The sequence below is a fragment of the Atractosteus spatula genome, chromosome 11 (genome assembly GCF_055471065.1).
Source record: "Atractosteus spatula isolate fAtrSpa1 chromosome 11, fAtrSpa1.hap1, whole genome shotgun sequence".
Lineage (NCBI taxonomy): Eukaryota > Metazoa > Chordata > Actinopteri > Semionotiformes > Lepisosteidae > Atractosteus > Atractosteus spatula.
This window is the reverse complement of record NC_142716.1, coordinates 27,142,842-27,167,781: the sequence shown is the minus strand read 5'-3', so window position 1 is coordinate 27,167,781 and position 24,940 is coordinate 27,142,842. Positions and strand designations below refer to the sequence as shown.

General features: G+C 38.1%; 1 protein-coding gene across 1 annotated transcript in view; it reads right to left on the bottom strand.

The window, feature by feature from the left end:
• Positions 1-203: 203 nt before the first annotated feature.
• The window catches only part of LOC148823762 (deoxyribonuclease-2-alpha-like), a 39,152-nt gene continuing 14,415 nt past the window's right edge, over positions 204-24,940 (bottom strand). Inside the window, exons 5-8 of the mRNA XM_088928125.1 lie at positions 17,983-18,067; positions 3,213-3,377; positions 2,456-2,647; positions 204-541 (exon numbers count right to left, since the gene is read on the bottom strand). Coding sequence (XP_088784251.1) covers positions 204-541; positions 2,456-2,647; positions 3,213-3,377; positions 17,983-18,067 — 780 coding nt within the window. The remainder of the gene's footprint in view (positions 542-2,455; positions 2,648-3,212; positions 3,378-17,982; positions 18,068-24,940) is intronic.

Below are 24,940 nucleotides of genomic sequence, written 5' to 3'. Positions count from 1 at the left end.
CAGCTGTAGAGTCTTCTTCAGGTGTCAGTTCCCGTTTCTTTTCTTCTCTTTTGCAGCCTACGCGTGTTGACGCACTACCTACTTGAGCTACTGCAGAGTTTTCTTACATATTACTTACCACCATTTGCTTTGACTTGGAAAAACTATGCAGTATCTTTTGAAAAGCAGCCCTTTCTTGTTCGTCTATTTCTGCCAGCCACGTGTTACTGGCAGTCCTCAAATGTGTCAACTACTGTGAGGAAGGCCTTCCACACTCCAGGCCTGCTTGTGCACACAGCCCCGCCTCCTCTTCTCGTTTGACTGATCTCTCGGTTCGTGTCCGCGATGCAGGTCCAGTGCGGACCCCCGCCCTTCGTCACACACCACTTGGAGTGGTCCACCATGATGCCGAAAGGCCTGGCCTCTGGCAGCTGCATCGTCGTCACGTTGTACACCTTGTGCACCACGGAGCAATTCGGCAGCAGAGGCCGATGAAGCTTCCCCCAACTTTTGGCAAAGAAGTCGTCTCCTAAATAGTTAACCAGCAAACCCGAGTAGAGATCTGAAACGGAACAGAGTCACAGGTTCCATGTTAGAATCTGTCCCAGGCACACTTTCTACCCAAGAACAAGTGAATGTGTATTTCTCCCCCCCCTCTCTGAATGCTGTACTGTACTGGCTGCTACCCAGAACGTTCTTTTTTAAATCAACACCACCAATATACAGTAGATCAAGTGTGAAGTGTGACATATTGCTTTTGAAGGGCGGTGTTTAAAACTTACTGGATTGTTCCTTTTCTACATAACATTTTTTTAAATGTATTTAAATAAAATATGACAACCGTTTCCAATAACCTTTAAAGTAACAGCAGAATGAGATCCTTGGATCAATTAATCAATTTCTTTTCAAAACTAGTTGAGATTAATGGAACAAACTGCACATGTTATTTAAGTCCTGGTTCCTTTCAAGAAACAGCAGGATGAGATCCTTGAATCAACTACTAAGAAATTAGCTAAATGGGCCAAATGTAACCTCTCGTGTTCTTAGGTATTAAATGGTATCTAAAGAAGCTACACAAGTTATATTTTTATCCTTTCTTGTGTTTAAATCAACATACCAAGAGAAAAACATTTGTTTTAGATTGTTGTATGAATAAAAGATTGAAATATTCTATTAATCAATTTGCTCAAGAATTGGGCTTTACAGAATGTTAATAAAGCACCTACAAACTACCTCAGACACAAATCCTAAACCTAAATTACTACTGAATATAAATGAATGCTTTACTAACATCCCATAAAATCTCTGTTGAAAGAAAGCGATGCTATGAAACCTTAAATCTAAAGTGTAACCGCAGAACCATGTAGGAAAGTTCAGTTGCCAGGTGGCAGATTGAGAAAGTTTCACCAAAACGAAGTCTGCTTTTTTATATAAATACATCTTCAATTGGGAAAGGCTTTGACTAAAAATAAACTGGATATTGTTCCAACAAAATCTTTGTGAGAAAGTGGGTCTTGCTGGCTAGAAACGGCCAACATACAATAGAGTTAGACTTTGTAAAAATTAAATAAATTCAGATTCTGAGAGGCTCAATAAGTGCTTGTTCAGAGTAAATCAGACACTGTTGACCGAGTTTCAGCAGTGATACATAATTCACTGAATACCAACACCAACACAACAAGATTGGGCACTTTGGGATATCCAAGCGATCTCAAACGCGTCCAATAACTGCAACCTCTATGACCTTGTAGTGTTGTCAGTGAAAGAAACATCATTGGTACAACTTATGCCAACTCCGACACTTAGCATCACTGTGGGGCTGTTATAGCACATATTTTGAAGGAATAAGTACATTTCGTCATCTATTCCAAGCTGGTACTGGTCTGGAACTGTGATAATTCATTTGTGATTTTAAAATGTAGAGGCATGCAAAAAATTAGTTAACCAGCAAACTATTGATTCCAAATATCTAAAATGAGAAAAATAACTGATGTGACATTTTCACTTCTCCAGGAACAAACTGCAATAATGAAGCACAGAGATTGTATATGGATCATGGCAACTGTGTTGTTCACTACTGTTTCTGTATTTTGAATTGGAGAATAGTTTCTAAAGAAGCGATCAGTTGGGAAAAAACCGTGATCCATAGACTTTACTGATTTTTTTGTTTTGCAGACTCTAGCTCTGCCTTGGCTTTCTTTTTCTGAACACTGACAGGTTTTGTGCCTTCGCAATGTTGTTTTCCCCCCATCTCACACATTGTTTGAGCAGCTTTTGAAAAGAAATGCGAATGAAGGGGGATGTCTGAAGTAAGTTGTAGAACAGAAAAATACGTTTTGTTTAATCTTAAAACCAATATCTGGCATTGGTATGGGTGGTAGTGCCATTTGCATAAGGGAAATTTCAGATCGACTTGCATTTATCAGAAACTTCATGAAAAGGAATTGAGATTCGAGAGGGAAGAAGTGGTGCTCACCGTCGTTAAATCTAGAGTATTTTGCAAAGCTGGTGAAAGTTTCCCCTGCTAAAGATGTCAGGGGCAGCTGCTTAAACCAAGGCTCTTTCCTGGGATAGCATGTTCTCTGAGCCACACACTGAAGGTCTCTGTGGAAGGTTTGGGGGATGTGATAGTCAAAAGAGTATACATGGATATACTGGAGTTGCACAGCTGTAGAGACAAGAATGAAAAATAACCAAGAGTAAGTATGGCATTTTCATACATCCAGGTCAAATGCCCCCTTTCTTTTTCCATTAGTTTGGAGAGTTACCTTTATTTATTTTCATTTGTTAAACTATCCTCCAAGTTCTAAAATGTTGACATACATTTTCAGCAGCCACAATACACATCATTTAGATTCAATTAGAAAGTCTAAGGCTATTTCGATATTTATTTTCATCTGTATACACAATGAGGTGTAAGTCTATTAGTGTCCACCTATTCTCAGGGTTATATTAAGCGTTCATATGTAATTGAACCACCAACAGAAAATAACAGAATAGACTGGTTTTTGCCCCACAGGTAAATTTAGAATAGGAAAAGAAAAGGTGCACCAAACCAGAACAAAAACTGCAAATAACCAATACTTGAATCTTAAAATCTGGAAAAATTGTACCAAAGGCTTTCAGAAAGTGATAGACAGCTGCGATGTCAATGCCATGGACATACTAAAGCTCAGCAATCAAAGTTGTTCAAGAAAAGCTTCACACAGCTGTATGTACATGTGAACACCTACCTATGTCCTTGAAGGTGCTGTATGTGTAAGTCCCGCAGAAGAAGGTCTGTGCATTTTCATGCCCACTGGAGGGCCAGAATGATGTAGAATGATTTTTCACATCTGGAAGCTCCGGGGTGCTGTGAACCAGCCACACTCCTGTCTGTCTGTCTAACATCACAATCCCTGAAAAAGGTCACACAAGATACATTCAAATCTCAAAATTTGATCGTTTTTGATCCGTCTGGTTTTTCAGTTTCAATGTTTTTAAAGGACAAGTCTGCTCTTTTTGAACAGAGTCCATTATCAAGCCTGCTCCCAGCTGACGAAGTCAATTAATCAATTCAGATCAAAAGTCAGATTAAGAGAATTGAAAACCATAGTCCAAAATAGGACTATTCTTAATCCTATTAATTATTTTCAGTTCTCTTGAACTGACAATTGGCCATGAAGTATGTAGATTTATTTCTTAATCTCAACAATTTAATTTACTGTATTCATTTAGAAATGGGCTACTGTAAATTCAATTCAATAGAAACCTAGAGCCCAAAACAAGCATCTTTAGTTTTGTTTTACCCAGCAGATGAATCTTTTATTATAAACATCAGTATTATATTGACTTACAGAAGTGTTTTTAAACTCAGTGATTTTCACCAGGAGAAAAAGCTCTGATGGCAACAGATTTGTTCTTAGCTTATGTGATGCCTCAGTCAAAGAAATGTAAATGGGAAAAAAAATAATGAACAAAAACAAGATGGAAATATATACTTTAAAGCTTTATGATTCAAGTTTTAAAACCAGAAAACACAGAAAGCTTGTGTTGGTATTCTTCAGACACAGTATATACTTCGGACGTTCCATCATGTCTTGACCATACACAGTAAATCATCAAATAAATGTTTTCTACTGAATCAATGATTTGGACAAAATCTGCAGAATCACACATGTAAATGTTCTACCCTGAAATAGTGTAAATTTTAAAATATTTTATTTTAGATATATATAAAATGAACAATTCACATCCTGCATATGTAGCAAACATTGCACTTGGCTTTAATCATAGGAATAAGCAAGCAAACCCAGCAAGTATTACAGATACAATTATATTGTTTGTTGTGCTGTCTGTGATGTTTTTTCCCCCCCCCATTTTCTGTGTCCTTCTGTCTTGTACAGATGCAGCCATTCAAAATGGGTGGGGTATTTCACGGCATACCCCGGTGGGCGTGTCGCGGTATCACGCGGTATCACGCGGTTAATCGACGTCATTTGACGTCATGCCGGAAACTATCCAGCATCACCTTGTAAAACCGCCAGGGGGAGCTTAACCTCTCATGTACAGCATTTGAGCTTTTAATTTTGAACTGTGTATTACAGCATGTTAATCATCAGTCATTAAAATGTTGGTATATTTTATGAAAGCAAGATTGCTCAGTTGGACAAAAGTACACAACCTACCTTTATCAGAAATATTTATGCATCAAAGCCTTTACCGAAGATATTACTAATAGTATTAATAATGAATGACTTTGGACAAGCTGTATACTCAAAGTATAATTTCTTTAGCACATTTGTACAAGCGCTTGGAATCTGCCCAAGCCATACTTTGTCAGGCATTTTGTTTTACTTCAACGGGCATAAAAACTCCCTTGCTTTTAACAGGGCGTTTCATAATTTCTAACTACGAAAATGATTTAAAATGCGACACTTATCATTCAACTAGAGCTCAAAATATCACAAGGATCCTCAAGAGCACAGCAAAGACTGTATTAAAAGATACTTGTATGAGATACATGAGAATCCAGGCTTTTTTTATCAATGCTTTCTTTTCCGTATACCAGATTTTATGGAACCACTTCAGAAGGGTGTCAGCCAGTCAGATTCCAGGAATCGGTACTTTAAAGGAAAAATACACACCGGTATTCCATTTCTCCCTAAACATTTCAAGCATCAAAGTATTTAACTAGCATGTGAAATAGCGTGTGAAAAAGTGGTAGTTTTAAGCTTTTCTGCTAATATAATATGGAATCGCGTATCTAAAGAATTTAATAACGATATGATTATATTCGTGTACTGCGACAGGGCTGTGTAGGGCTGTTTCGCCTCTCTCTTCATGTGACTTCCCTTGTAGCCTACTGGTCTACGTGCCCGCTTACCAACTCACGGGTTGTGTGTTCAAATCCAGCTGGTGCTGGACTTTTCTCTTAACAAACATTTCTTCGAAAAAATAGAATAGCGATATTATGGACAATCAATTGACTTTTATATTTCAAAATATCACAACATGATCGATTCTAAGTCATTTTTGATAACAATGAATAGTCACCTTCTTCCCTTCTGACAACGGTCCCTGCTTCTGCTTCCTGCTTCTATTGTGTGTGTGTGTGTGTAATAGAGTAAATTTTTATAGAGAAATGGAGGCTGGACAGTATGCGATACAATATAAACATTTATATTGATTTAAATCGTGTTTTGATTTAAATCGCAAACGCGTGTTTAATTATATGTGTTTTTTTAATCATAATCAGGCTAATGCAACATAAATTGATACAGTATCTCTGTCTTCTAGGTATCTTAATAAACTTTCAGCATAGCTTTCTACCCGTTTAGATTTATATTTCTTGGGATTTTGGGATCAAACGTGGAAGGATTAGATTGTAATCGTTTTTATTTTTCAAATACGTTTTAGAAAAGTGTAATCTATACCTGCCCAGACTGTACGCCTTCCTAAACCCCGCCTTTCACTAGTGTCCTGCTCTTCCCCGCGCACCCCAGCCGGGCGCTCTTCGGCCTGTGACCGGGACGAATGTATATTTTAATATTTACACCCGGCGCGGTACCGAGGGAGCGTCTGCATTTATAACTTACAGATGCAGCCATTCAAAATGAGTGAGGTATTTCGCGGCATACCCCGGTGGGCGTGTCGCAGTATCACGCGGTATGACGCAGTTAACGTGGTGTCACGTGGTTAACTATCCGGCGTCGCCTTGTAAAACCGCCAGGGGGAGCTTAACTCTCATGTACAGCTTTCGAGCCTTTAATTTTGAACTGTGTATTACAGCATGTTAATCATCAGTCATTAAAATGTTGGTATATTTTATGAAAGCAAGATTGCTCAGTTGGACAAAAGTACACAACCTACCTTTATCAGAAATATTTATGCATCAAAGCCTTTACTGAAGATATTACTAATAGTATTAATAATGGATGACTTTGGACAAGCTGTATACTCAAAGTATAATTTCTTTAGCACATTTGTACAAGCGCTTGGAATCTGTCCAAGCCATACTTTGTCAGGCATTTTGTTTTACTTCAACGGGCATAAAAACTTCCTTGCTTTTAACAGGGCGTTTCATAATTTCTAACTACGAAAATGATTTAAAATGCGACACCTATCATTCAACTAGAGCTTAAAATATCACAAGGATCCTCAACAGCACAGCAAAGAGTGTATTAAAAGACACTTGTATTTATCAACGCTTTCTTTTCCGTATACCAGATTTTATGGAACCACTTCAGAGGGGTGTCAGCCAGTCAGATTCCAGGAATCGGCACTTTAAAGGAAAAATACACACCAGTATTCCATTTCTCCCTAACGATTTTAAGCATCGAAGTATTTAACTAGCATGTGAAATAGCGTGTGAAAAAGTGGTAGTTTTAAGCTTTTCTGCTAATATAATATGGAATTGCGTATCTAAAGAATTTAATAACGGTATTCGTGTGCTGCGACAGGGCTGTGTAGGGCTGTTTCGCCTGCCTATTCATGCAAGCTGTCTTGTAGCCGACTGGTCTAGGTGCGTGACTACCAGCTGGCAGGTTGTGTGTTCAAATCCAGCTGGTGCTGGACTTTTCTTTTAACAAACATTTCTTCGAAAAAATAGAATAGCGATATTATGGACAATCAATTGACTTTTATATTTCAATATATCGCAACATGATCGATATTTGCGATATTTTGAACATATCTTCCCTTCTGACAGCGGTTCCTGCTTCTATTGTGTGTGTGTGTGCAACAGAGTAAATTTTTATAGAGAAATGGAGGCTGGACAGTATGCGTTACAATATAAACATTTATATTGATTTAAATCGTGTTCTGATTTAAATCGCAAACGCGTGTTTAATTATATGTGTTTTTTAATCATAATCAGGCTAATGCAACATAAATTGATACAGTATCTTTGTCTTCTAAGTATCTTAATAAACTTTCAGCATAGCTTTCTACCCGTTTAGATTTATATTTCTTGGGATTTTGGGATCAAACGTGGAAGGATTAGATTATAATCGTTTTTATTTGTCAAATACGTGATTGTATTTCTGAATGTTATGTGACACCTACAGTAGTTCACTGCTTTAAATACATCGAATTAAGAAAGTTATGTGTAGCACTTTAGATCTTTTTTCTGAACCAGGGAAAATCTGATCATGTTTCTCTATAACAATAATAAAAAACTTTATTTTACATATCGCCTTTAAAAGTGGCATCTCAAAGCAATACAGTAGATCGAAAAACAGTTAAAAGGGACCAAATTAAATACCAGACAATCGCAAACGCGTTTTCAATAAAATTATTTTATTCATTCAGCAGTTTGTGAGAGGGACATCCAGCAGGGGAGACACACCCACCGGTTTTCATTGACAAAATTGTTTTTTTTCAATTCCTCTTGTCTAACAGGAATGTTTTGTTTGTGGACAGACTGTTAGACAAGAGGAAAAGACCGCCTCCTCCTACGAAGCATTAATCGCGTATCTAAGGAAAATTGCAGTATACCTTTGTTCATGCACATCATTATACAGTACAGTATCTCAATTTGTATTTCGATAAAAAAAATCGTTTGCCCAGCCACTACTGTTGTTATTGTTTTTATCCTGTAAAGCGTTTCCTTTTTCTGCGTTTTCCATTTCTTTTTTCTGATCACTCGCTTTCTGGATACACATCTCACCTGTCCTGTTCTTTGTTTTCCTGGTTTGCTGATTATGCCTGCTGCGGTCCACTCCTACCCTCACACCTAAAGAATACTATTTTAAATTTCTTGGCGCAGTTCATTAACCCTTGTATGTGCTGTCCGCGCCAAAAATGCAATTAAAAAAAAGTCAAAAAACGCGCTCAAAATACAATTTATAGCTTAATAAGATACACTCCACAGGCAAAATTAAAGACAAAATTAAAGACGATTAAAATCTGTAATCTTTCCACTTGTACTGTGAGTCATCGGACAGTTTCTGCTTTGTGTAAGGATGGTGAGAAAGCTGTGCTCAATGTATTTAAGGGACTTAAAAGTTAAAGGAGATGCTTAATATTGCTTGACTAATTTTAAAAACCAAGTTATAAATGCAGACGCTCCCTCGGTGCCGCGCCGGGTGTAAATATCAAAGTATACATTCCCAACAAGAATTGTACCCATCTTTCATGCAAATAAAACACCTTGAATTGAATTGAATTGAGGGAGAGAGGGGGGTAGTGGGACAGAGATACTGTAGACAGACTCAAGGCAAATAAGATACTTATGGGTACGCAGGCATTCACGACAGCAACATACAAAACGTTTGCACGTACTGTATAGTTAAGTTATTACTTGGTTTTCAAAATGCAACGAAATACAATATTGTTGTTGCTGCTGTTCTGGTTGTTTTTATCCCGTAAAGCGTTTTGAGAAGCCACCTTTAAAGGCGATATATACTGTAAAACCGCTGATTCTTATGGAATGTGTTCCGCAGGAGATTCAAATTTTTATTTATTTATTTTTTAATCGCGTATCTTAGGAAATCTCAGTATAACTTTGTTCATGAACAGTGGCATGTTACATTATCATTCGTTTTTTTAACAAGGCTCGCCAGCTAATGTGAATTGAAACCTGTCTTGCTAGTTTTTAAAGTCGTGCATGTGTAAACTGTACTAGAGGGCATGCAAGTTACTCTGCCCCTTTCAGCTGCAGGGAGTCCCTCTGCTGCAACACACAGCAGACAGAACGGGAGACTATTGCCTTTCATATCTGACACCAGTGAAGTAAAAGGGGTGTCTAAAGGGGTGATTTCAGACCACATTTTAGTTACTTTATTTTGTTTACTTTTAACATTTCTGTAATTTACAGTAGATGTCACAATAGAAGCCCGAAGCCTATTATACTCAGTCTAGCCTTGGATCCTCTGAGTCCCATGACTCAGTCTTGTCTGCTTTCCTAGAATAAAACCAGTTAAGTCTTGTGTACTATGCAATTTATATTTTCCGATTCCATGCATTCCCTTAATGTTTAGAGTTTACTATATTCTCCAGACTCAAACACATAAGTACTAATAGCTCTGTCCCTTTAGGAGACTCTTTGCAGTACTGTGTCCCACTACCCCCATGAATTCTTTAGGTTGGGTCTAATATTTTCCAGTAATATACAGAATGGGATACAAAATGCTGTCAGGCAGGTAACAGAAAAGAGAAAAATATAAATATTTCCATTTTACAGACGTTCACACATTTATAACATTTTGGCTCAATAAAAAGCTAACCCAATAATTAAATGTGATAAAGTATAGTTTGGATGTTTATACATTCATGTTAATCGTATTCTTGATTTATTTCATGTTTCATTTGCTAACTTAGAGCATATTGTGCAATGAAGAATAAAATAGCTGCATGACAAGTGACTTCCTTCTCTCAGTGGAAATTAAAAGGTAGCCTGATAAATTATAATAAGACAGTAAGAAAGGTTCCAATCAGGAGGAGACAATTCTTTCCATTTTTTTGTTTGATTGCTGGTAGCAAACTGATCTGAGGATCTACTCCAGCTCTTTCTCTTTTTATCATACAGTAAATCTTATTTTCTTGCTTTCTGAAACACAATATAACAAAAAATAACCTCACAAACTCAAAGAAAAAATCCTTGCTCCCCCCCCTTCCCTTGGCAGTACTTCCTCCCATGCTTTTAACTAAGGGCATCTAAAATACTGTCAAACAGCTACAATGGTATCTCTGTACAAGGCTTTGACTGTGTCAATCACAGCACCTACCATTCCCTTACCAGCAACAACATGGATTCTAACACTCAGACATTAAAAAAAGTCAGGCCAAGAGAGAAAATACCGAGCTTTACAACATGCGGTACCAGTAACATTTTACCCACAGTAGACTCACCAACCAGATGTGTTTCAGTTTCTGTGATAAGCCTAGATTAATCATATCCTCTCCTCTAGTAGGAGCACCAAGTGTAAACATGTAACGCCCCTATTAAAAATAATGGCAAAACAGAAGTTCACTCTTTCTAGAACATACCTTCCTATGGACACTCCTAAAATGTATAAAATAGTGTCCACAGCATCTCATAATAGAGGCAAATGGGGAACTACAAACTCATTTCATACAATGCCATCCATGAGGGGTTAAATACACCCTGAGAGAAATTAATTTCTGGATAATTCAACGGCTGTGATTTCTGGAATATGTATTATCCCAAATATTTTCAAAAGAAATTGAATCATTTCAATGAATCTGTGCCATTCAAGTACCTGCTCCAGACAGTAACCACTGCTAAGGGTTTATATGAAGCTTGCATTAAAAGACTTTAAAAAAATGTCATGTTCCCATAAAAAAGTCATGCCTTGGAGTATAGACCCCCAAAGGAATGCCATAGACTCAAACTGCAAAATAAACACATACAGAAAGAAAGTATTTGTATTGTAATTGCAAATCCTGGTATGAGTGATTGGTATGACTTTCCTCATTACAAATCTCTTATTAGAATTTAAATTTCTCTGTAACTCCAGGTCAGAACAGAGAAAATGTAACTGCCTTAAGGAGTTTACGATTATGAAAAATAGAAGGATAAGCATGATACGTATGTCTTCTGTCATTTTCTAAGTCATGTTACTGAGCACCAAATCTTATTGAGAATATGAATCCATTTAAGGTTTATACCATTAAAGTAAAGGTTTATTCCATGCTGAAAATGTTTGTACCAGACTTTTTTGAGGCCTGTTTAATTGTGTCTGAAGTCTGATGTTGTAAATTTTATTGTTAAAAAGATCCATGAAAATGTCACTACTAAAGTTAGCTGGTACTGTTGGTATTGTAAGTGGCAAGTAGAGCTCATATTTTAGATTTTGTGTAGTTTCTAGCTTTGAACTGTGTGTTGGATGCACATGAATTGAAGGAATGGGCAAACATAGCTGATGTGGATCCACAGAGCCAGCATATTAAGATGTTTATAATTAGAGGCAATTTGTTTAAATAACTAGGTATGGATACTGATGTGCAAGAGAGGTGGAAAGGCTGTTTCCTTAAGCCAGCCCTATAAAATGTTTTATTCTCAGTGAGATGCTGCCATTTCATAGTGGGTTTCTAACACTGTGTATAGTTCCATCCACACAGTGCCTTTACTTCCATCCATTTCTAATCTCTTTATCCAGTACAGAGGATTTGGAGCCTATCCCAGTAAGCGACGGACACAAGGCAGAATACACCCTGGACATAGCGCCAGTCCATCACAGGACAGACAGACACAAACACACACACACCAGGGCCAGTTTAAATCTAACCTCAGAACCTTTCTTTTCAGAAGACTTAGTGTCTGTATCTGCTTCATTTTCTAATTTTGGTAGCACCTCTAACTGCTTGTCTTTCTTATATGCATTTACTTTGTAATCTGTGGTCCTTTTATCTGTTTTTACATCTACTGTATTGCTTTGAGATGCCACCTTTAATGGTGATATATCAAATAAAGTTTTTTATTATTGTTATAGGGAAACATGATCAGATTTAAAAAGATCTAAAGTATACTAGTTTGTCACTCTTCTCATTCCCTTTGCTAAATGACTTTTCATACTAATCTGATCAATCTAACTGCCAGTTTTCTGTGCTTTCTCTATCCTGCTAGATTTCCAATTATTCTGAAAATTTTCATCTTGAAATAACTCATTTCTAAATACCTTTTCACTGTTAACATCTTGCAGCAACTCTGCGACAAAATATACACTCTGACAGTTCATCCTGCTACCAACATTAAATAGAACAAATCTTAAGATTTCTATATTTATGTCTTTATTTAGTGGTTTCATTAGTGACAAAGGCTAAACTTTCTTGGAAAAATGTCTTTTATGTGTTGCGGAAAAAACTGACTCGCTTTAACAAAATATGTTTACAAATCCTTTCACCTGGCATTTTCGTAGTTAGAAATTATGGAACGCTCTGTTAAAAGCAAGGGAGTTTTTATGTCCGTTGCAGTTCTTTTGCAACATGAATATAATTATATCGTTATTAATTTCTTGAGATACGCGATTCCATATTATATTCCCTTTTAATCAAATTCTAAAAGTATGCTTGTTGACTCCGGTATCGCGTTAGTTAAAGACTTCGATGCTTAAAATGTTTAGGGAGAAATGGAAAACTGGTGTGTATGTTTTCTTTAAAGTACCGAGACCAGCCATATACTGTATGTTTAAGTTCCAAAATTAATATCGTTTATGGACTTCACACGCGTTGCAGTATGCTCCTATTCTTTTTATGCTCAGGCACTAAGATCTCCCTTCTGCTTTGTGTAAGGATGGTATCAAAAGCAATCTTAAGTGGTGAGAAAGCTGTGCTCAATGTATTTAAGGGACTTAAATGTAAAAGGAGATGCTTCATATTGCTTGACTAATTTTAAAAACTAAGTTATAAATGCAGACGCTCCCTCGGTGCGCTGCTCTGGTGCGCCGGCTCTTACACAGTGCCTGTCTGCCGTAAGCGTTACAATATACATACCCAACACTGCTTGTACCCATCTGTCATGCAAATAAAACACCTTGAATTGAATTGAATTGAGGGGAGAGGGGGGGAATACTAAAGACAATACTGGCTCAATACCAATACGGGCTTTGACGTGCTAATGCGTTGGTTTAACAGTCCGGGTGTGGCAGGCTTCCAATGTCAACTCGACTCGATTGGAAGACAATGAACGTATTTTAGCCCTAAATGAATTAATAGCAAACATGGTTTACATAAAATACATTTTTCCAAGAAAGTTTATAATAATACGATCTATAGTTGAAATCTGAGCCTACTTTAAAAATAAAGGAAAAGCATTTTCAGAGAGCAATCACGCTGTGTTTATGTAGAAAAAGCGATTAGGTTTATGAGCAATCTAATTACCTATTCGCTTAAAACGCTATATAAAATAAAGTTTATTTAGAGATGAATGATCAGTGTCGCAGTTTAAATAATGGGAGTCAGGAAACTAACACACAGCGCCACCGGATTTAATAACGCAATAAAAACGCTATAAAATAATGTGACTAGACACAGAAAAAGTTTACAGCACAGTACAATAATAAATGCTGACCATGACTTTAGAAGCATAAATTACCTTACACTCAATTTAAACACAAGCTGTCTTTCTGTATGAACCTCTAAGCTGGTTCATACAGAAAATGTAGAAATGCATTAGCCTGATTATGATTAAAAAACACACATAATTAAACACGCGTTTGCGATTTAAATCAGAACACTACCCCCCTCTCTCCCTCAATTCAATTCAATTCAAGGTGTTTTATTTGCATGACAGATGGGTACAATTCTTGTTGGGAATGTATACTTTGATATTTACACCCGGCGCGGCACCGAGGGAGCGTCTGCATTTATAACTTGGTTTTTAAAATTAGTCAAGCAATATGAAGCATCTCCTTTAACTTTTAAGTCCCTTAAATACATTGAGCACAGCTTTCTCACCATCCTTACACAAAGCAGAAACTGTCCGATGACTCACAGTACAAGTGGAAAGATTACAGATTTTAATCGTCTTTAATTTTGTCTTTAATTTTGCCTGTGGAGTGTATCTTATTAAGCTATAAATTGTATTTTGAGTGCGTTTTTTGACTTTTTTTTAATTGCATTTTCGGCGCGGACAGCACATACAAGGGTTAATGAACTGCGCCAAGAAATTTAAAATAGTATTCTTTAGGTGTGAGGGTAGGAGTGGACCGCAGCAGGCATAATCAGCAAACCAGGAAAACAAAGAACAGGACAGGTGAGATGTGTATCCAGAAAGCGAGTGATCAGAAAAAGGAAATGGAAAACGCAGAAAAAGGAAACGCTTTACAGGATAAAAACAATAACAACAGTAGTGGCTGGGCAAACGATTTTTTTTATCGAAATACAAATTGAGATACTGTACTGTATAATGATGTGCATGAACAAAGGTATACTGCAAAGTTTCCTTAGATACGCGATTAATGCTTCGTAGGAGGAGGCGGTCTTTTCCTCTTGTCTAACAGTCTGTCCACAAACAAAACATTCCTGTTAGACAAGAGGAATTGAAAAAAAAACAATTTTGTCAATGAAAACTGGTGTGTGTGTCTCTCCCTGCTGGATGTCCCTCTCACAAACTGCTGAATGAATAAAATAATTTTATTGAAAACGCGTTTGCGATTGTCTGGTATTTAATTTGGTCCCTTTTAACTGTTTTTCGATCTACTGTATTGCTTTGAGATGCCACTTTTAAAGGCGATATGTAAAATAAAGTTTTTTATTATTGTTATAGAGAAACATGATCAGATTTTCCCTGGTTCAGAAAAAAGATCTAAAGTGCTACACATAACTTTCTTAATTCGATGTATTTAAAGCAGTGAACTACTGTAGGTGTCACATAACATTCAGAAATACAATCACGTATTTGACAAATAAAAACGATTATAATCTAATCCTTCCACGTTTGATCCCAAAATCCCAAGAAATATAAATCTTGACGGGTAGAAAGCTATGCTGAAAGTTTATTAAGATACTTAGAAGACAAAGATACTGTATCAATTTATGTTGCATTAGCCTGATTATGATTAAAAAACACATATAATTAAACACGCGTTTGCGATTTAAATCAGAACACGATTTAAATCAATATAAATGTTTATATTGTAACGCATACTGTCCAGCCTCCATTTCTCTATAAAAATTTACTCTGTTGCACACACACACACAATAGAAGTAGGAACCGCTGTCAGAAGGGAAGATATGTTCAAAATATCGCAAATATCGATCATGTTGCGATATTTTGAAATATAAAAGTCAATTGATTGTCCATAATATCGCTATTCTATTTTTTTGAAGAAATGTTTGTTAAAAGAAATGTCCAGCACCAGCTGGATTCGAACACACAACCTGCCAGCTGGTAGTCACGCACCTAGACCAGTCGGCTACAAGACAGCTCGCATGAACAGGCAGGCGAAACAGCCCTACACAGCCCTGTCGCAGCACACGAATACCGTTATTAAATTCTTTAGATACGTGATTCCATATTATATTCCCTTTTAAGCAAATTCTAAAAGTATGCTTGTTGACTCCGGTATCACGTTAGTTAAAGACTTCAAAGCTTAAAATGTTTAGGGAGAAATGGAATACTGGTGTGTATTTTTTTCTTTAAAGTACCAAGACCAGCTATATACTGTATGTTTATGTTCCAAAATTAATATCGTTTATGGCCTTCACACGCGTTACAGTATGCTCCTATTCTTTTTATGCTCAGCTACTAAGATTTCCCTTCAGTGGTAAAATTCAATATCTACAACGGGCACAGCAAAGACGTTTACTGTAAGTCTTTCTACAACAGACCAACGGACCACGAGTGCCCCTGTTGGTCAACCAATCACGTACTGCGGTGCCACGCGTCATCTTGCGTCACACTGAGCGACGCCACCTGCGGTACGTGTCTGTAACGCGCACTTTGAATGGCTGCATCTGTAGTTTTTAAAATTAGTCAAGCAATATGAAGCATCTCCTTTTACTTTTAAGTCCCTTAAATACATTGAGCACAGCTTTCTCACCACTTAAGATTACTATCCTTACACAAAGCAGAAACTTTCCGATGACATACGGTACAAGTGGAAAGATTACAGATTTTAATCGTCTTTAATTTTGTTACGTTATACGTTTTAGGAACGTTTCATCTAAACAAACACCACAAAACTATTCTCGATTGTATTTCTGAATGTTATGTTACACCTACAGTAGTTCACTGCTTTAAATACATCGAATTAAGAATGTTAGGTGTAGCACTTTAGATCTTTTTTTCTGAACCAGGGAAAATCTGATCATGTTTCTCTATAACAATAATAAAAAACTTTATTTTACATATCACCTTTAAAAGTGGCATCTCAAAGCAATACAGTAGATCGAAAAACAGTTAAAAGGGACCAAAGTAAATACCAGACAAACGCAAACGCGTTTTTAATAAAATGCTTTTATTCATTCAGCAGAGAGTGAGAGGGACATCCAGCAGAGAGAGACACACACACCGGATTCCATTGACAAAAAGTAATTGTTTTTTTTACATGTTTTGTTTGTGGACAGACTGTCCACAAACGTGAGACTGTCTTTCTCAGACTTACATCCCCGAATGTCCCCCGCCCCGGTCAACAATCCTAGGAAGGCTAGGTGCCTTTTGCCGAAGTCGGGAGACATTGGAGGCTTGCCACACCCGGACTGTTAAACCAACCCATTAGCATGTCAAAGCCCATTGAGGACCCGGGCGCAATAATTGTTTTGTCCCTTGATTTACTGATCTGCATTAATTATGGAAATCGAGTTCCTGCTCTGTGCAGACGACCTGGTCCCGCTGTCGCCCACAGAACAGAGGCTGCGCCAGAACCTGGCACTGCTGTAGCAGCACTGTCAGACCTGGGCGCCGACAGTCAATCTGGACAAGACCAGAGTTATGGTTTTCCAGAAAAAAAGCCAGACCTCAGGGAAACAGGTACAAATTCACACTTAACAACACATTAACACCTAACAACGGGAGCAGGGACGAATTAGGCCAGTACCCACTATTGTTAAACATACAGAAAAGGATATTAAAGTATTGAATATTAGTATTGGCTTTAGTATTAGCCATACAGAACATTAAAGTGCCACTTTTCCATTCAGCGGGCGCCTGAGCCGCTGTGTCCTATCTTCTGACAGTCGCCATTTACTCTATCTCACACACACTCACACACACACACACACACACACACACACACACACACACAATAGAAGCAGGAAGCAGAAGCAGGGACCGTTGTAAGAAGGGAAGAAGGCGACTATTCATTGTTATCAAAAATGACTTAGAATCGATCATGTTGTGATATTTTGAAATATAAAAGTCAATTGATTGTCCATAATATCGCTATTCTATTTTTTCGAAGAAATGTTTGTTAAAAGAAAAATCCAGCACCAGCTGGATTTGAACACACAACCCGTGAGTTGGTAATCAGGCACGTAGACCAGTAGGCTACAAGGGAAGTCGCATGAAGAGAGAGGCGAAACAGCCCTACACAGCCCTGTCGCAGTACACGGATATAATCATATCGTTATTAAATTCTTTAGATACGCGATTCCATATTATATTCCCTTTTAAGCAAATTCTAAAAGTATGCTTGTTGACTCCGGTATCTCTTTAGTTAAGGACTTCGATGCTTAAAATGTTTAGGGAGAAATGGAATACTGGTGTGTATTTTTCTTTAAAGTACCAAGACCAGCCATATACTGTATGTTTATGTTCCAAAATTAATATCGTTTATGGCCTTCACACGCGTTACAGTATGCTCCTATTCTTTTTATGCTCAGCTACTAAGATTTCCCTTCAGTGGTAAAATTCAATATCTACAACGGGCACAGCAAAGACGTTTACTGTAAGTCTTTCTACGACAGACCAACGGACCACGAGGGCCCCTGTCGGTCAGCCAATCACGTACTGCGGTGCCGCGCGTCATCTTGCGTCACAATGCGCGACGCCACCTGCAGTACGTGTCTGTAACGTGCACTTTGAATGGCTGCATCTGTACATTATAAAATGTTACTTACCTTTGCTGTGTCCAAAAGATGAAGGAGCAGGTTTAAATGACTTTGGAGGTTGATCGTTGTATAGAAGATACCCAAAGTCCACAGTCTTTTAGGAAGGAATATAAAAAATATCAATACAAAGTCTGTATTTGTATTGCACAAAAGGCTTTTGAATTATAAGAGAAGCCTGTGAAAATAAACAGATCGAAAAGACAATGTATATCCTGACCTCACTTTCTGGGAGATGACACAGATTATATATAAAGGTTTCTTACCTTTTTATGAATGTAGGACAAAAAAGGCTGCAAAGTCTGCCCCACTGCACTCTTGGAGTCATTTACCAATTTCTTCCCATATACCCAGCCATTGGTATGGTCATCCATGTAGAGGTATCGCAGACCTCTTCCTTCATCGTGGTCTGGCAGCTTATACAGAATAAACCTGTATGATTCCAAAAACACATAAAAGAGTATTACATACTGTATACTGCTCTAGAACTGTGACACTGTACAATGTGTCCTGGGTGTTGGACAGACAGTGTTAACTGTTGTGATCACTAGAAAATAAAAAGGGCACTTAAACAATACTAGTGTCTGTTGCCAGTCTGTGGGTGCACTGGTGCTTCTGGGAGATGAACAGAACCTGTGGCAAGAGAAGATGGGTCAAGCAGCCTTGATCATTTCTAGGTGATGTAGTGGCCTACAAAGCGAAAATAGCTCTTGTTTTTAGGGGTCGCCCATGTTTGACATGAGCATTGTGGCAAGACTAGAATAATCTTATGCGATTAGAGCTCATTTTCTGCATTTTAAACCAGCAGAGCTCTGTAGAATTGAACTGCAGCAGTTGACAAAGAGTCAACAGTTGACTAAAAGAAGCGAGGCAAGGCAAGCATCTCACAAACATTACTCTCCTCAAGAATACATTCTGGTGAATCGTTTCAAAACGAACTATTGAAAGGAAAAAAAAACTTTAAAATCCAATAGTAATTTCTTTATGACAAAAAAAAATCATAGACAATGTACCCTGGATTTACAGATGCAGCCATTCAAAGTGCGCAGCACAGGCACGTACTGGGGATAATTGGCTACGTCATTGCGCATCGTGATGGGAGATGACGCAGAATACCGCGGTACGTGATTGGTTGACCGACAGGGGCACTCGTGGTGCGTTGGTCGGTCGTAGAAAGATTTAAATGTCTTTACTGTGCCCGTTTAAGTATTGAATATTTATATGGAATTTTACCACTGAAGGGAAATCTTAGTAGCTGAGCATAAAAAAGAATAGGAGCATACTGTAACGCGTGTGAAAGCCATAACCGATATTAATTTTGGAACATAAACATACAGTATATGGCTGGTCTCGGTACTTTAAAGAAAAAATACACACCAGTATTCCATTTCTCCCTAAACATTTTAAGCATCGAAGTCTTTAACCAACATGATACCGGAGTCAACAAGCATACTTTTAGAATTTGATTAAAATGGAATATAATATGGAATCGCGTATCTAAAGAAATTAATAACGATATAATTATATTCATGTACCGCAACACAAGAATAGTACATGCTGTACGATGTCTGTTGATAATGTTTCTGTAGGGCTTTTTCAACACTCCTCATGTGACCTTGCCAGTGGCGCTGTGGGTTAGGTTCCCGACTCACACATCACATGTTGGGTGTTTGAATCCAGCCAGAGCCATTACTTTTTTTTTTAACAAACATTTCTTTGAAAAAATAAAATAGGGTTAGTGTTAGGGTTACTGTCAAACTAAATCAACAATTGATTTAAGGACGATCTGTCAAAGTGCAATGAAATACAATATTGTTGTTGTTATTGTTGTTTTTATCCTGTAAAGCGTTTTGAGAAGCCACCTTTAAAGGCGCTATATAAAAGCGCTGATTCTTATGGAATGTGTTTTCTTTCTTCTTTTTTTCAGCATGGAATAAACCTATTACTTGATTCTTATGGATGCCCGGTTCCGCCGGGGATTAAAAAAAAAACCCCATGGAATCGCGTACAGTATCTAAGGAAATAGCAGTATAACCTTATTCATGCACAAATAGTGGCATATTACATTATTAAATTTGGGTGTCTCCTCTTGCCAGAAACCTATAAATTGCATTTTGAGTGCGGTTTTTGACTTTTTTTAAATTTTTTAAATTACAACCCATAAATAAAGCTGATACTGTTTAGACTTTTAATTATTTAAAACTGTATTACAGCAGCACAATGCACAATGCAAAGTAAATCGCTATCTTTGTCTTCTGTGTAATAATGTTCACCTCTCTGTCCAGCAAATTAACAATAGTAATAATAATGAACTTTATTGTATATGGCGCCTTTAAAGGTGGCTCCTCAAAGCGCTTTACAGGATAAAAACAATAACAACAATACTGTTAGGCTGGGCAAACAATTTTTTTAAAAAAAGACATACAAAATGAGATATAAAGATGTGTTCCGGCTTAGACATTAACGAAGAGCATAATGAAGGTCATAAAGGTCATAAACGATATTAATTTTGGAACATCAATATATTATGTAAACTGTATGTTGCTGTTATTGGTATTTTAAAGAAAAAATACTGTAAAATCCTGGGTTCGGTACAATGTTTCAGGCATTCATGTGAAGGACAACAGAGCTTTCACTGGCCGATTATCAAACTTTATTGATAAATCAAAAACAAAAACTATCCGACCAAACCAGAAAAAGAAAAAAAGAATAACGGACACAGCGCGAGCCTGCATTCTCTCCTCAGCCGTCCACACCACACTTTTCCCTGGGTCAGAGATTAAATAAAACTTCACTCGCACCAAACAAATGACCACACACTGAACACTGAACATGTTAACCCAAATATGTCTCACAATACTTTTATGGTACATTACTTTGCTAAAATGTATTTAAAAATAAAAACGATTACAAACACCAGCAGAGAGAGAGACACACACAGTTCTTCATTGTCAAAAAGTAATTGTTTTTTACTTTGTCAGCACCCAGACAAACGCAAACGCGTTATTAATGAAATGCTTTTATTCATTCTTAATCGAACTCACAAGTTGTCATCTGCTGTTGAAGCTCTGTGACACTAGACTCACACATGGCTAGACTTGACTATTTAACCATGAGATTATGTTTATGTTTATTAATCTTCCTTGTTATGCACTGAGAATGATAAGCACCCCAAACACAAGGGCGGCGTAGCGGTCGGCTCTGGCTTTCCCATCTATACCGATGCACTGCAAGTACAACCCCCCCTCCTTCTCTTGAGTGATGGGCAACAGTTGGATATCTGGGAGAATTGTTCGTTCCACTGGCGTCTGTGAATTCCGCTGTGTAAACGGTGCTTCCTGAGGGGAGATAGATGGCGGGGACAGCGTCAGCCAGGTCCTGGGCGGTGGTGAGCAGAGAAGCCAGATGGAGTGTCCTGAGGCGGTGTGTGCTCTGGGGGGGGCAGAGCTTCCGCCAGGCATTGCAACCTGCGCAGTGGGGGGAGGCACTCACCGGGAGACAGCTGCTCAAGCGTTTGACTGCAGGTACACACTGTCTCCGGCTTCTGCATCTTCAGGAGTGTCTCTAACCTCCCAATCCTCCCCTGTAATGCGTCGCACTGCTCCCGGTGCTGCCGAAAAGTCTCCATACAGGTGCTGCCTCTACAGGCTGGCACCCTTGAAAGCTGCACGTATGCGACTTCAATTAACACCAGTATTAAATGTATTACACTGTATTAATCAAGCCTTGTTTCCTTGATAATAGTTGATCTGTTCTTGCATATTGACATAGAACTTGAACCTTATTGCATGTACATGTACTGGTACAATGGAATCCTTACTTACAGAAAGTTAGGATAGTTATGATCGGGTGTGAATGAGGAATGTTGAATGGTATTGAATAGTTTGACTTTTGTGAAGGCAAATCCATGAGAATATTTTGTGCTCTAATCCTGCAATTAACATGATAAATCAAGTTAAAATAAGTTCCCAGATGCTTCCCTAATTAATCTACTGTTCTTATCATAGTTTACTACAGTAAGCAACACTAGATCATAACCTTGTCGTGTGGTTTGGTAAGCCTTCAAACTAATTTTCTTGAAACACATAATTACAATACACTGTATAATAGCAGAATAACAATAACATCTTTTAACTGGATTTGATTGCTTTCAGAGTTCTTTTATAAGGATTGTGCCTTTGTTTCTAAGGTTAACACTGTCCTTTCATTACAGAAATATCATGAGGTCCAAGCAAATAAACACACATGCACATATAAGTGACAAGTAATAGGTTTATTCCATGATGAAAAGAGAAAAGAGAAAACACAACGTTTCAGCTGTGAAGCCTTCTTCAGGTGTGCAGGTGTGCCTTCTTCTTTAGCACACCTGAAGAAGGCTTCACAGCCGAAACGTGTTTCTCTCTTCTCTTTTCAGCATGGAATAAACCTATTACTTGTTCCTTTGAAGACTACACATGCTGACGCAGCTACCCACCTGAACTACTTGCACATATAAGTGTTTGCAAGCCTGTATCTATATATTCCTGGTAATATGCTTCTATTAATGTAGTAAGAAAGCAATCAGAAGAACTGTTTATAAAGTATTCTTGGTAAAACTCATCAAATCATCTCACTTTTAAATAACTTTAAAAAGTTGCCTGATCACTTTCTTCTTGCCCCTCTTTTGATAAAGAGGTATTGTTGGTTTTTTTTAGGATAATGAAATCATTGTGAGAAAGATGTTTTAAAGAATTCTACAGGATATTTTAGCAAGTTAGCGAGATAACACTAGTAAGGACCCTGATAATTAGATACTAATTATTTTTGTTTGGAAGTGTATCTTAGCATTTCATAGAACAGCACAGCATGGCATAGAAAGTGATGCATTTGTATCACTATATTACGAATATTCTTTCAAAAACATAATCAATTTTTCTATATTAAACTATAATAAAAATTCTATAATAAAATCAGTATAAAATTAACACGGATTTATTGTTTATTAGATTTAATGTCTGCTAAAGACTTATAATTATTAATTATAAAAGACCATGTTATGGCAATTAGAATTTCGAAAGTAGTGGAGTATAAGTGGCTCAGCACTGGGAATACACGTTCTTTGATGGGCTGGAAAAGTCCTGTACATCACTGTGTAAGGTCAATAGGTGTATGACTGTGTAAGAGAGGTTGGACAAACCTGGGGTCAAAGGTCATGGGCGTGAGCAGAAATGTACAGATAAAATCGCCAATTCTAATTTGGGTGGGTATAAAATTACCACTACTACTACTACTACTACTACTACTAACCAGGCAGCACAGTAGTACAGTGGTTAGCATTGCTATCTTACAGCACTGGGGCCCTGGGCTTGATTTTGGACTCAGGATGCCATCTGTGAAGAAATTGTCTTTTCTCCCAGGGTTTCCTCTGGGTGCTCCAGTTTCCTCCCCCCGTCCAAAAATATACTGGTTGGCTGATTGGCTTCTGAGAAAAGATTAGCTCTAGTGTGAGCTTCAGTGTCTGTATCTGCCCTGCGATTAATTGACTTCCGGTCCAATGTGTCACCTTCCTTGTGCCCATTGCTTCCAGGGATACAAACATCAGTATCATCTTTATCATTGCCACTACTAAATTAAACACAATGTACCTCACAACTGGCAGCCCACTAAAGCTCAGCAGCTGTGAACCTGGTCAGTATCTGGATGGGAGATCTCCTGGGAAAGCTAAGGTTGCTGCTGGAAGAGGTGTAAGTGGGGCCAGCAGGGGGTGCTCACGCTGCAGTCTATGTGAGTCCTAATGCCCCAGTATAGTGACGGGGACACTATACTTTAAAAAGGCACTGTCCTTGGGATGAGACATAAAACCGAGGTCCTGACTCTCTGTGGTCATTGAAAATCCCAGGGCGTTTCTCGAAAAGAGTATAGGTGTTACCCCAGCATCCTGGCCAAATTTCCCATTGGCCCTTACCAGTCATGGCCTCCTAAGAATCCCCATCTTTGAATTGGCTTCATTACTCCGCTCTCCTCCCCACTAAATAGCTGGTGTGTGGTGAGTGTTCTGTGTACACTTTGGCTTCACATTGGTGGTGGTGGACGAGAGTCCCCAATACCTGGAAAGAGCTTTGAGTGGAGTGTCCAGAAAAGCACTATAAAAGTGTAAGGAATTATTATTATTATTGACCTTTTCAAAGTACTGTGTTAACGGTAATAACTTGCAATCCATCATCTACTGACTCTTCATAAATCGCTAACTGCTGTTCATTGCAAGTATGAATGAATAGAATGTGATCTGTTATCTCGGTCTGTTGTAATATCTCTTTGTGTGTCCACACAGGAGCCCTACACTTTGACCAGACTCAGGGTTTCTGGCTCAGTCACAGTGTCCCCCACTTCCCTCCATTCCCAGAAAGGGGGTACAGCTGGCCGTCCTCAGGGAAACTGAACGGCCGGAATGCGCTCTGTATCACTTACAAATCTACACAATTCCCTCAGATAGGTGCGCAACATCCACTATAAAGTCACTGGGGAGCCAGAGCCTATCCCAGCAAGCAAAGGGGAAAAGGCAGGATACACACTGGACAGGATGCCAGGACATCACAGTGCATACAGAGCCAAAAACACACAGTGCTTACCCAAGAGTCAATTTTCCCAAAAGCCAATTAACCCAACTAGTCTGTTGTTTTTGGACTGTGGGACCAAAAACTGGAGCACCCAGAGGAAACCCCTGCAAACACAGGGAGAACATACAAACTGCACATTTGTAGTTCACATCTGTAGGGCAGAAACACATGTTGCGCTTCTAAAACTGTCTTGCTACAAGGGCTTTCCAATCACTACCAGTAGCTCTTTTATGTTGTTCTGTTGTGATTGTTATTAAAACATAAAAAGTTCTGAAAGAACTTAATTGGAAAGCAAAGCACTGAAAACCATTTAGTAAGGGGAAATGTTTCATTATACAATGTGAAAATGGCAGTAAAATTAAATTCCAGACCGG